The 13,523-nt window shown below is 40.4% G+C and overlaps 1 protein-coding gene across 4 annotated transcripts in view; it reads right to left on the bottom strand.

Annotated features, from left to right (window-relative positions):
* Positions 1 to 11,517, bottom strand: part of LTBP1 (latent transforming growth factor beta binding protein 1) — a 217,763-nt gene extending 206,246 nt beyond the window's left edge. For all 4 annotated transcript variants that reach the window (XM_007420643.4, XM_025166547.2, XM_025166552.2 and 1 more), the window contains exons 1-2: positions 10,649 to 11,517; positions 8,023 to 8,093 (exon numbers count right to left, since the gene is read on the bottom strand). In XM_007420643.4, the coding sequence (XP_007420705.2) occupies positions 8,023 to 8,093; positions 10,649 to 11,109 (532 nt within the window). In that variant the 5' untranslated portion in view covers positions 11,110 to 11,517. The remainder of the gene's footprint in view (positions 1 to 8,022; positions 8,094 to 10,648) is intronic.
* Between the last annotated feature and the right edge of the window lie 2,006 nt (positions 11,518 to 13,523).

The following is a 13,523-nucleotide window of genomic DNA, read 5'->3' as shown; positions in this document are numbered from 1 at the left end:
CAGCACTAAGAACTCAAAACATAAAGGATGTTTTTAACAGCTTCTGCATTATAAAGATAACATGTAGACTGCCTTCTAATTTGACCAATATATGTAGCATATACTGTATACAATTCCTGTTCCTCATCAGGACTCAATGCCGAAGGCCCAATGTTTGCATTACATTTAAAGCGTCAGAGTCATTTTCATGTGGTCAGTAATTCTTAAGAATGCACAGCCACAAGGAATTTACCACATCCTGGAGAAGTTTAACTTTCCAATAGGTTTTTAGGATACGGTGAACAGACGACCTTATTTTAAAAAACCTCACCACATGAAAATGATAAAGAAATTTTAAGTCATGGTGATGTCAGAATCTAGAGGCCTGACCAGTTCATTGTCTCTCTTCCACATGCAAACTCAATGCATGGGACACATACTGGTCCTATCTGCCCAGAGTCACTGGGATTTGGGCAGCATATAAGTTTAATATATTATTGTTGGTCGCATAGTCAGCCAGATGTTTAGACTGGATTTGGCATTTTTATCCCCCTATCAAGTCCTTCCCAAGGACCTGAGATAGGCAGATGTTGTTGTTTGATGGTGTTAAAGGTATCGTCACAGGAGGTAAGCTGTTCCAAGTAAAGCTGCCTTTTGCAATTGATTGTGATGTTGTCAATGTTGATGGTCTTCAAGTGGTACTCCAGATGTTTTAGGCTTGCACCCAAGGTGCCTATAACTATTGGTACTATCTTTGCTTTCTTTTGCCACAGTCGTTCTATTTCTATTTGCAGGTCTTTGTATTTTGTGATTTTCTCCAGTTCTTTCTCTTCTATTCTGCTGTCTCCAGGTGTTGCAATGTCCACTGCCCTGACTTTTTTTGTCTTTCCTATCAACAATTTTTAAGTCTGGGGTGTTGTGTGGCAGGTGCTTGTCTGTTTGAATCTAAAATCCCAGAGCACTTCAGCTTCTTCATTTTCTATTACTTTGTTTTGTGGTCCTACCAGTTCTTGCTTCCTGGCAAATGGTATTTCTTGCAGATATTCTAATGGACCATTGTTGTTACTTTGTCATACCATTGTTTGTAGTCAGTCTGTGCGATCTTCTTGCAGCAGCTAACTAGATGCTCCACTGTTTCTTCACCTTCTTTGCAGAGGCAGCATTTTCTGTCTGTTGCTGTCTTCTCGATTCTGGCTTTGTATGCATTTCTTCTTAAGGCTTGATCTTGTGCAGCCAGAATTAGCCCCTCTGTCTCTTTCTTCAATTTTCCTGCTCTTAGCCATTGCCAGGTCTTCTTGTTATCTGCTTTGCCTGCTAGTTTTTTTGTGTACTGGCCATGTAATACTTTGCCTTGCCATGTCTCTTTTTTATTTTTCATTTGGTCTTTCTTGTAGGCCAGTTTAGTCTCTTCAGTATTCAGTAAGCCTTCATGGTATACTAGCTTCAGCGCATCTTCTTAACTATCCTTCAGATATTCTTCTAATGCCCTTTTTTATTCTTCAACTGTCTGTTGTACTTGTAACATTCCACATTCACCTATGCTCCTTGGTAAGCAGAGTCTGTCAACATCACTGCATAGATGAAGGACATGATTCATTGTCATTATTTTTCTGGTCTTCCTATTCAGGGCTTCTAATTCTGCTTGAGCAGTCCACTATTCCAGCTGTGTATCTAATGACTGGAATTGCCCAGATGTTAATTGCCTTGATGGTATTTCCTCCACTGAGTTTGGACTGAGGTCTTCTTCACTCTCATGATGTATTCACTACTTGACTTCAGTGTGCTTGATGTTGTCAGCCTGAAGGATGCCCAGGTATTTATGGTGATCTTCATCCAGACTCTTGATGTTATTTCCATAGGACATCTTGATTCTTTCAGTTTTCACTATTTTTCTCCAGTTGATGGTCAGGGTGGCACATTTGTCCAGTCCAAACTCCACTGCAATAACTTAGCTGTATATTTGGACAGTGTTGAATAGTGATTCCATTTCAGATGGTGTTTTTCCATACAGTTTCAGATCATCCATGTAAAGGAGCTGGGATAGCCTGGCAGATCTTTTTGATGCTTGATAGCCATGGCCTGACTTGTTCAGTATTGCTGACAGAGGAATCAATGCAATGACAAATGGTAGTGGTGATAATGAGTCTCCTTGAAAGATTCCTCTCTTAATATTAACCTCTCCTAGTCTATCACCATTGACCAGCAATTGTGACTTCCATTGTGCCATTGATTTTTGCACAAAGCTTCTGATGTTTCTATTGACTCCTGTTATTTCTAGGCACTTGATTATCCAGTCATGTGGCAGGGAGTTGAATGCCTTCTTGTAATCAATCCAAGCTACATTCAAGTTGGTCTTCCTTCTTTTGCAGTTTTCCAAAATCATCTTGTCAATTAGGGGCTGATCTTTTCTTCCTCTGTTATTTGGGCAGTTTCCTTTCTACTTAGATGGAAAGAGCTTGTTTTCAACTAGATGCTGTTGGACTGCATCACCTACCACACGAGTTAGCAATTTGAAAGTTGTTGGTAAGTAGGTAATTGGCCTGTAGTTGCCTGGTGCTGCCCCTTTTGTTGGAACTTTCATTATCAGATGTTGCCAGATGTTAACCTATCTTCAATTTCACCTCCTTGCAGTATGTTGTTAAACTGCTTGGTAATGAATGGGTGCAGACCAGTCAGATGTTTCAACCAAAAACCATGCAGTTCATCTTCACCTGGTGCTGATCAATTTTTGATCTTCTTTGCCCTTTTCTCCACCATTTCTGCTGTTATTACAAGTTATTTCATTTCAGCTTCTTTTTTATTCTTATCCACCTCCTTTATCCAAGCTGCATTCTTTCTGTATTTCTTTGGGTTGTCCCACACCTACGCCCAGAACAACACTTTGTCAGGTGTTGACTGGTTCATTGCAATCTCTCCATTGATGGATTGGTAGAAACGTTTCTGATTTGACTGAAATTGGAGATTCTGGCTATAGTGTGCAATTCGAGCTTCGTATCTGCTGATCTTTTTGGGTATGGCTTTTATTTGCTGCTTTATTATTTCCAGTACTTCTTTGATCTTCCTTGTTTCTAGGTGATATTTCTTGATCAGGTATTCTTTGGTCTTCTTGTTCTTCAGCTTCTTTTCTTTCATCTGTTCTAGCTTGCTTGCATCTGATCTTAGCATACTGACATTATTTTCCAACCTGATCTTCCATTTTGGTGGTGCACTCTTTGGCTTTTTTCCTTGTTTGTTGATTTTGTATCCAAGGTATTCAGTTATAACCACAGCCATGCTATACTTCAGTTGGCTTGTTTCTTGCGGTGAGCTGGTGTTTATATTTTATATTTCAGTACTGGCATCTTTTAATACTTGTGCTAGCTGTTTCTTTGTAACAAGCTTCAATGCAGGCAACCTTATTCTGTTCTTTTTGTGCTGTTCTAGGTGCTCAGTAATTCTTTGTTTAAATTCCTCTTGTTTTTTTGTTAGAGGGCTTTGTTCTTTCTGAGGAGAAGGCAAAGGAGAGGGTGCCTGGTTTGGGAATGAAAATGATTCAGTAGGTATGCTGGCTTCCTCTACTGCTGACTCCTCCTGGTTTCCCTCTACAGTCTGAGCTACTTCTGGAAAGGGTTTGATTTCTTTGCCCTGGGTAGACCTTTGCAGTTCTTCCAATTCTACTTCTGTGAATACTTTATTTTGTATTATAAATTGATGTTGATCTGCTAACCTCTGTTCTGTTATTTCTGATTCTGGATGTTGTTCTTTCCAGAACTGGTGCATTCTTTTCAGATATCCTCTTCTCGTTGGACTCAATTTGTAATAACAGATCATTATTTCTTTGTTTTCAGCCTTCGTATATTTGTGATGGGTAAACAACTCTTCTTCCAGTAGGCCGGCAGCTGCTGGCCCTGGTTCTCAGTCCTGTAGCCCACTTATCACCAGATGTCCCAGAACTAGAACACCTAGTGCAGTCTTCGTTGACCTGGGCAATGACCGATCTGGTATAGGTTTCTGTAAATTGTGTCTCACCATATTGTTTATGGGAAAGACACTCTTCGTCTGGCTTCTCCTCTGGCATAGCTCTCATCCTCCTCGAAGCACACAGCCCCACAACCACTTCAAGGTAGTGCCTCATGATGGTGATGGTGATGATGATGATGATGACGACGACCTCTGTCACATCTCTTCCAATCTGACGTCTGTAAATAGGTCATATGTTTGCACTTATTAAATGCATCAAAGATTAAAGATAGAGCCAGTAGGCAGAGCTCCAATTTTCTTTTCCCAATACTGAATCTACATGTGGAAGAGAATGCATCACTGCAGTCAAGATTCCAGATTGTCACATGATGTAGAGATTGGAGATCTACCATTCAGCAATGACACTAAGCTGCCATTCTGCTTTTCCAGTGTCTAGAGGGAAAATTCCAATGGATATTTTTAAGTTATTATTCTGAGTGATCTTCAGTGCTAACAGAACTAATAAAAACAAGCTAATATAAAGCAAGCTAATTTTATTTATGTACTATATTTTCATGCTACCATATTTCCAATGGACTCAGGGAAGTACGCTATTAAAATCAAAACCCATTATAGCAACACAGTAAGACAATATAATAAAACAAATAAAAACATATATCAGCAATAGCATTAAAACTAATATAAATAGGCACCCAATGACCAGATATTAACATACACATATTAGAAAATCTCCAATCCACAAAAAATGGTAAAAGGAAAAGAAGTACCATACTAGTAGTTGTAACACTGAACAAACCAATACAAAGCATAAGAGAGATTTTGCCACTCTAGGGAAGAATAGGTCACTACCAAGTAGCTACAAAATACAAGTTGTTTCATTTCTTAAGGAGAGGAGGGAAGAATGAGCCATTAAGCCATGCCCTAAGAGATTAAAGCTTCCAACATGAATCTCAACTTGGACCTTAAGGAATGCACATCAAAATGCAAATGTATTGCTGTAATGACATATGCTTCAGCAACAGATGCTCAAACCCATAAAGCCATTGCTTTGTTGCACATTAAAGACAGATTATTTTCTGTCTGGGATGGGAATGTACTAGGTTACAGTTTGTCCCCAATAAAGCATTCCTACTTCTGCATGCATACAGGGAGTCAGACATTCTCATCAGGATTTGTTTCCATATGTAAATGTTGAATCAAACAGAAGCATTTACAGTATTTCAATCTATGTAAAATGAAGGTCTTTGCAGGACATCTGCAAGCCAGACTGACGAAGACTATTTCAGCAGCAGGAACAAAGGAAACAGCATCCTATGAAGATCAGGTGGGAGATAGCCAACTAGCTTTTCCCCACCTGCCACATTTTTTTCTCTGTATAATGCAAGGGTGTTTGTTAATTCTATGAAAATATTGCATGAATACAGACTTCAATATCATTCTGAAAATCATGCCATCCTGCAGATACTTTTAGAAGTGTTTTTAGCCCTTTGAACTGAAAAGATGAACACTGTTTAGTAGGGTGTTGGAGAAAAGGAAAGGAAGTCAGCAATTTCACTGGCATGGGAGTGGGACTTTGTTCTCTGTATTCCTTCTTTTTAAATTTTTAATTGATTTTTGAAAAGCTACATTTCCTTAAAAGACATTACAAATGAATAACAACTGATGTACATACCCTTGCTTGTGTACAAAGCACAAAAAATTTACATTCTATTCAATAAGACCCAGATGGATCTGACTCCTTTCAGTGCTGGAAAAATGATCCAATTCCTACTAAAGTTAGAACCAAGAACTTGGGGATCACAAGGGTGATATTAAGTTGAGCTCACAAGAGTAAATAGTCAATATCATTTTCATTTCACTAAAATATTAAAGTTAAGAAGTTTTCCCAATAAAATTTAAAATTGGGAAAATTAAAGCTATCATCAACACATGACAGCTGTAACTTTAACAGAGACAGTCTGAATAGTTATTCTTTTCATATATATTGGAAGCAATACAAGGGAATCGCTTTCTGGATCTTTCCAAAGATAGCTGAAAGTAGCCCCTGAAAAGGCCTAGGGGCTAGGCTCCTTGTGCTTACAAGATATATCAAGGCTATAAAACTCAGAGTCTGTGCAACTATTTTATCTTTTCTTCTATAATGGATTTTTGTAGAATGAAAAGAAGCAATTGAAACAGAGGAGAAGGCTGTAGGCAGAAGATGACAACATTTATAACTCCAATAAAATTTCCTGACTAAGGTAAGACAGTGCACAATAAAATCCTTCAAGGATCGTGGGATAACTTGGAAAAAAAATGATTTTTTTTCCTAACCATAGTGTGCATTCCCATCCCTTTCTTTTATACAATGGCAATGCAATATTTGTGTACCAGGTATTCCATGATCTAACCCAGTTCCATGCATAGGTCCATCTAGAGATTAAATTAAAGTTTTCTTCACCGATACTAGGTGGATTTCTTGCTGGATGGATTAAAAAATTCTTGAGTACAAACTGCTTCAAATTCAAAACACCTAATTTTGAGTTCAAAATGCCCCATCCCAGGCTGTTTTAATAATTCTGGAAGTATTCCAAGCTCAAAACAGCTGTTTTAAGTGTGAAATAATCTATTTCGAACATGAAACATTTTCAGAATGATCAAAACAGCCTATTCCACATTTGAAGCAGTTGTTTCTCACTCAAGATAGGATGTTTCAAATTCAGAATGGTTTGACTTCATGAGTATCCATGATGAGGCAAATGAAGTATGTGTGCAATGATATCATAGCACAAGTACCATGGCCACATACTTGCATCGAAGAGTGACATACATAATTACAACATTTGCTGATGACATCATGAAGTACATGTCATTTTAACTTCACTACAGTTGGTCAGAGGTGCCATTGTTCAGATTCAAAATGTTTTGCACATTATTATTTCTTGCTGTTTCAAAATCTGAAATGTAAAGAAAACACTCAGTAGTCCAAACTTTTTTCACCTGAGTCCCACTGAAATATTTTCCTCGTATAAGTTCTAGCACTGTGGATTTACTGGGAGCAAGTGAAGGACGGCTTTGGGTTTGTTTATTTTCAGAGATTTTCCTAGAAAGCTGAACATGCTTCACCTTAATATAGTTTGTTTTTCATCATTCACCTGATAATGACTAGGTGAATGAACAGCTACCTGTCCATACCTCTGGCAACTGTTGTGGCTCTGTGCTATGTGCCGAGAAAGAAACTTTGCTTTTCACATCCCAGTTCAGAAAACAAACTGCTAGCTCTCTTGGCTTTCATGCTGGACATGCCAAACATCAACCCACATCTGGTACACAGAAGTTCAGTAGAGAAACCTCTGGCTGCAAAATGTTTTAACAGCCTGCAGTTACTAGTCTGCAAAATATCTGTTTTTTGTTCAGGAATAGTCAAACCTGTGCATTTAGGAGATGTAACCATCCCTGTTTTAAACCCCAGTGACTTAGGGGCGGGGCGGGGCGGGGCGGGGGGAATATAAAGCTCCTATAACTAAAAAGCTGCATCTAAACTCAACTGCTCTCCCCTTGAGAGATGGGTTCACCACCAAAAAGGTCCTGCTTCACTTGGAGAAAAAGTAACCTATGCAAATCTGAACCAGAAGCAGGAAGTCACTTACAGATCATAAAGGATGGAGGGATCCACATGCAAAGTAATCCAATACCCTGAATTCTCACTTTCTTTGAATACGAGAGTCAAAAATATTAACCGTAAAAAACATAGGGACTGTAATCCTCACAAAATAATCCTGTCAAATCCAAACCGGGGGAGGGGGGGCAGGGTTACATTTCCTAGCACAAATGAATTGTGTGACCAGGTGCAGAAGCCTGCCAGATCTGTATAATTCATCAATTGTATATTATTTTAATTATTATAAAATCAGGGTAGGTTTGAATATAAAGTTAGGCCACTGGTATGGTAAATTTCCTAGGGACAAGTATCTGAGTGAGGCTTCAGGCCATCAACTGATTGCGTACCACAGGACTATGCAGGGACCAGAACTATTTTTATACTAGGAATGGAGAGGCCTTTGTTTCACGTTTAAAAGTGTATCCTTGCACATGGCTACTTACGTTTGGTGCACCTCTGGGAACCAGGAACTTTGCTCCAGCCGTGACAGCATTGCCCACCACAGACATTCACCCTGCAGAAAACAGTAAAGAAAGGATCAACTGCCAGGTGCAGACAACAAATTCTGCTGCATTTCAATAGCTCACTTTTTTCTCTCGTTGGAGACCTTTTCAAAGCAGGGAGGGGGGAGGGGAATGGGCTAAAAGAGCCAGAGAGAACTATAACAAGAGACTAAAAGGAAAAAAGGGGGGGGGGGAGATTGTGCTGACACCTCAGTGGAACGCTAGGAGTAGGCAGGAGGGGGAAAAATTTCAGGCCTGAAGGAAAGTAATTATAAATGTTCCAAATAAGAATAGATGTTCACTGTTCTCCAGTACTTAGAAGGCAATAGGTCTTTCTTGACTGGCTGTGCGCTCTAAGTGGGGGGAGGAGAGGGCTTTCTTTTTCCCTCTGCAGTTACCTCACTTTCATTGTATGTGACCTAAAGGCACATCTCTCTTGGCTGCATAAGCATGAAAAGGAGTAGAGGCATCCAAGTGCCTCAGCTGTTTACATTCTCATCACCTTCTCTAAGATTAAGGCCCCAAAGCAGAACGTCTCTGACCACTGCAGGATGGAAGTCTCCAGCTCAATCTACCTCCCACAAGCAAAAGGAAAAGGAAAGCAAAGGCAAAAAACTGGCACCAAGTTGGGTGATGGGGTCCACCTCATGCCAGGTGAGCAGCCAACATCAGGAGGTAGTTTTTGAGGCATCATTAAAGGCTAGCTGGTGGCCAATGTTTAATTTATTCTGTTTTTACAAACCTTATGGATAGAGTTTGGGTTTTCTGCATTGAGACAGCAGATGGGCCATACCTGTGATGAGTTCCATCCATGCAAGCTCTCTTGATCAGTGGTTGTCAACCTTTTAGCACCTTTGAGTACTTGTCCAAGTTTAAGAATAACCTCTGTCATCTTTTGCTGCAGGTACAGCTATACTTCACTCCGTAAATGGAGTGCTCTTTCAAATGCCCATACATTGTAAAATAATGAGCAACTTAAAGCATGTATGAATGTTTCCCTCATAAATCTAATCAGTATTCATTATAAGTGGTATTAATAGTAAGGTTCAAAAAATGCTGAATATGAGACCTAAACCATTACATTAAAAAAAAACATTAAGAGCGATATACAAATTCAATTAAAATGTTATTTTTAACACAAAAACTTACAAAACATATTGGAAGAGGCATGCTAACTTATAAGAGGTATTCCCCTCATTTGCCCACATAGAATATGCTTCTTCTGAAATAGGCCCAATGTGATTTTGTCACCTAAAAATAAAGTTGACTTTTCCCTTTTAAAACTATTGTTGATTACTGCAAAGAATAAAGATATTTAAACATACTAATTACTTAAAATGTAATCAACCAAAAATTTTAATAGTATGTATTGACTGTATTTGAATCCATGATCTTATTGCTAGAGGAATGTTTCTTAACGTGTGGTCCTAGGATCCCTGGGCGTCCCCCAAGACCCTGTCAGGGGTTGATGAAATCAAAATTATTTGCCAGCCTATGTTGAATATTAAAATCCCATCAAACAATCGTGAGAAGCAGTAGCAGCAGTGAATGCATCAATTTTAATTTTTAATACAGTAAATATCAATAAATATAACTCATACAAATAAAAGCTCTTTTGGGGTCCTGAGAGAAAAAAGTTAGGAAACACTGTGTTAGAGTATTGTTTCAAAGAAGAAGCTATTGTCTATTCTATCATTCTTAAACTAACCATACCAGCTGGGGTTTACACATCATATTAAACTAGCTAAACACATTTTAGTCTACAGTATTTGCATAAATTATGGAACCACCAAGCCCTTTTTTAATTCAACAGCAGCACCTGCCTCAAGCACAGTGTTGACAATGTACTCTTTACCCAAGAAAGGAGCAGGCATTTATATGAACATTCAGCCAGAAATATCTCCAGCTTAACATGCTCCTCTACAAAAACCACTAATTCAAAAAACCTACATCATATATTTAAATTCTTCTGTCAGTTTCTATAGCTATGGTTTATTTATGTGAAAGATAACTGAACCAAAGTTTTAGAAGGGAGATTCTGCCCCTGCTCCTTTTCAGTGGTTCACACTGTAGTTTAAACTACACTCAATGCAGCTTTCCCTAACTTGCTATCTTCCAGATGTTTCTGGACTGTAACTCCTAGAAAAGCTGGCTAGTTATTCTGGCCTTGCTGTTTCACTCCATCTGGAGAACACCCGGCTTTGGAAGTAGCTGTAAATAACAGGACCAACGTGATGGTCTCCAGAGATATTATGCTACCACTTTCGCAATTCCTGGCCACCTCAATCTCTGCTGGGTCATTCTGTTTGGGAATTACAGGAGCTGGAGAATATGGACTTTGGAAGGGATCAGATAAAAGAAAAGAAAAAGAGGTACCACTATTGGGGATGGGGGAGAGAAGAATGGCATTGTGGGAAATCCCAAGCAGTGTGAGCATCTGCGTTGTGTTACGGGTTCGCTACCCAACAGACATGCGCGAGCTAAGCGGCCGGGGCGCGGCGGGGGGAACTCTCGAATGGCGAAAGCACCTTGGCCACGCGGGAGAGCGTCGCTGTTGTCTCCTTACCCTTGCAGCTGCCGCAGATGGGCTTTAGGGTGGACCTTTGCGCTGGAGGTGCTGTTGCTCTGGCGCTGCTGGATCTTGGAGCGCGCGGCTACTTTGCCAGCTTTAGCGAAGGAGGAGGAGGAGGAGGAGGCGGCTGCCGTGTGGATGCCGGCAGGTTTGTGCTGAAGGCGCACGGCGGGGCCCAAGCGGAGCTGCACGCCGGGGCTGCTTGTTTTGCTCATCCTGCGAGTTCGCTCCAAGGTGCTGCTGCTGCGCCGAGAGCTGCTGTAACGGGTGTTCACCAACTCCAGGTTGAACGGGCGCTGCTGCCTCCCGCTCTGCCTGCGGCTGTTAGACGCGCCCGGCTGATCGGGGTGCAGGACGTAGGTGACCGTCCTCAACTTCGCCTTTTCGGAAGCGTCAAGCGTGGGGGACCAAAAGGCGCAGACACATAGCAGGAAAGCCCACCTGATACAAGCCATCTCCTCAAATTCCAGGGGAATTCTCTGCAGCCAGGCAAATCCCACGAACTTTCGGCGCAGACAAAAGAAAGAAGTCGTTGATGCTTTGCAATCCCCTTCGCTCGCGTTGCTCGGAAAGCGCAGCTCCTTTCCCCCTCCTCCCTTTCCCCCCTCCCTAAAAATAAAAGTGCTTTAAATTCTGTGTCTCATCCACCGCGTTCCCGCGTTCCCTTTCACCGTGTGAGGCAAGTTCAGTCAAAAAGTTTCTGCACCGAGTAAGAAAACATTGCTAGGCAAGGGAACTCGAGGAAGATAGCTCGAGCCTGCAGAAGGGGGTGGTTTTCTAGTTGTGGGGCTTTCCTCTCTTGGGAGGGAAAAAGTAGGCAGGCTGAGGAAGCTGGTAGTGCGCATAGGTAAGAACTAACCTTTTTAAGGCAGTTCAGACTGGCGCGGACAGGGGAACAGTCTTTTAAAAGTTTCTCTGACTGTGTGGCTCCCCTTGAGTGTCGGATCTGTACAACCAATCCCAGATAGCCATGACGTCAGGCAGCCGTTCCTAATTGGGAAAACTATAAAAGGGGCTGGAGCTTCAAAGTCACAACCCAGTTTCAAAAACAGAATTAACGCGCATTTGCGAGCCTTTCTTACCTCCGTAATTCGACGATCAAAGAGCTCGGCTGTATTCTCACCTAGGGGTGCTTTTATGCACCGGCACGTATGTGTTGCATTTTCATAACTACTAGGTAATAGAAAGTTAGAAAGCTAGCTTTCCCTACCCAGTGATAGGAAATAATCGAATTTTCCTCAATTTTACCTCTTGTTCCTGTAATGCTATCCTTATCTGGTTCCCAGACTGTGATTTAAGCACCGTTTTTCTGGTCGTTCTGTGTCGCTAGCAAGACAGTTGGGGGAAAAACATCACGGTGGTGGCAGCTGTTTCTATTATCACCCCAAGAGCTGGTTTGTGCTAAGGATTTTGCTTGTGAGGAAAGGCCATCCATTTTATGCCATCCATAAAATTCACCCCATAGTACATTTATTCATCTTTAAGGTACAGTATTGCAAGATTATTTGGTGTTGCTGTCAAGAAGTGATCTGAAAAGTTCGAGTGTTAAAGCATGTAAAATCACCTATTCTCCGAAGGCTGCTTTTCATGTGAAACTTCATGAGTGTAGAGCATGGTTTTCTCTAGTGAGAAAATTAATTGGATTTATGTGTCTCAGGCTAATATTTATTTAACTCCATTTGTAGTCTTTTTAACTTTGTTTTGTGTTTTTACTATTTATGCTTTTTAGAGTCACTTGTATAGTGAGATGGGCGGCATACAAGTTTGATTTATATATAAATAAATAAATTACAGGCCTTGTTGCTCCCTGCCTGCATATCCAGTGGGGACAATGGGAGTGGTAATGCAATACACTGGTGAGCTCCAAGTTGGGGAATGCTGGCTATATTTAACACTATCTTGGCTATTCTGATTTCTTTTCAGACATTGGGGAAGCTATTTGGTTAGTGTGGAAAGGTCCCTGGTAATCCTTACAGAAGTAGAATGGTAGGGAAGTTATACATCTGTGTGCTATGGATATACTGCTATGACTAAAAATAATAGAAATGCAGACTAGAGTCTTGCAAGCATGGTTTGTTTAACCATGGTTTACTGGATAAACTTCAGTGGGCTGGATTCCCAATGCTTAGCCATATGTACCAAACAAACTACAACCCATCATCGGCTTCCTTTACATTGGAGAGTAAGCTACAGAAGCAAAATGGAAGCCATTGAGTTTTGGTTCACAGTAATTCATGGCTTAGACTCAAAAGGAACCTCAAACTTCACTGCCAAGGCAGAAACCTATTCCCACAACATTCCAGGTCATGATGCTTAAACATCTGTCATAAAGGAGCATCCATGTTTTGAGGCAGCCTATTCCTTTGTCAAACAGCTCATATAATTGGGCATTCAGTAAAAATTCTCTCTCTTGAACTGTAAACCGGTTGGGTCAAGTATTTTCTCCGTGATTAGATGGCATTCATATATTTTTATTTATTATATTGCTTTATTAAAGGAACTGTGTTTTAGTTTATATTTTACTGGGTTTTAGAATTGTAACTTCTGGGCTCCTTTGGGAAGAAAAGTATAATGATGATAATTTTATAACACACATCTTTGACAACTATGTGTCGTTATATTTTAAGAGCAAAAGTAATGGTAATCATGCAGTGTAAGTCTGTACAATGAGGCTAGAAGATTTGTGACCCTCCAGATGTTAAATTAAAAATCTTGTTATCCTTAACTATTGGCCATGCTGGCTGTTGGCAATCAGATTCCAACATCTGGAAGACTACAGTTTCTCCAACCCTGCTAGAATTGCTTATGGGAAAATAAGTCCTGTCTGTATTTAATGAATGTATTTCCAGATAGGTATATGGATGTTATA

This window comes from Python bivittatus, unplaced genomic scaffold, assembly GCF_059951505.1.
Source record: "Python bivittatus isolate LINGU-HERP-01145 unplaced genomic scaffold, Pbiv_v1 ctg000020_np1212, whole genome shotgun sequence".
NCBI classification, from domain to species: Eukaryota; Metazoa; Chordata; class Lepidosauria; order Squamata; family Pythonidae; genus Python; species Python bivittatus.
Note: the sequence above shows the minus strand (reverse complement) of the source record. Positions and strands in the feature narration are given on the sequence as shown.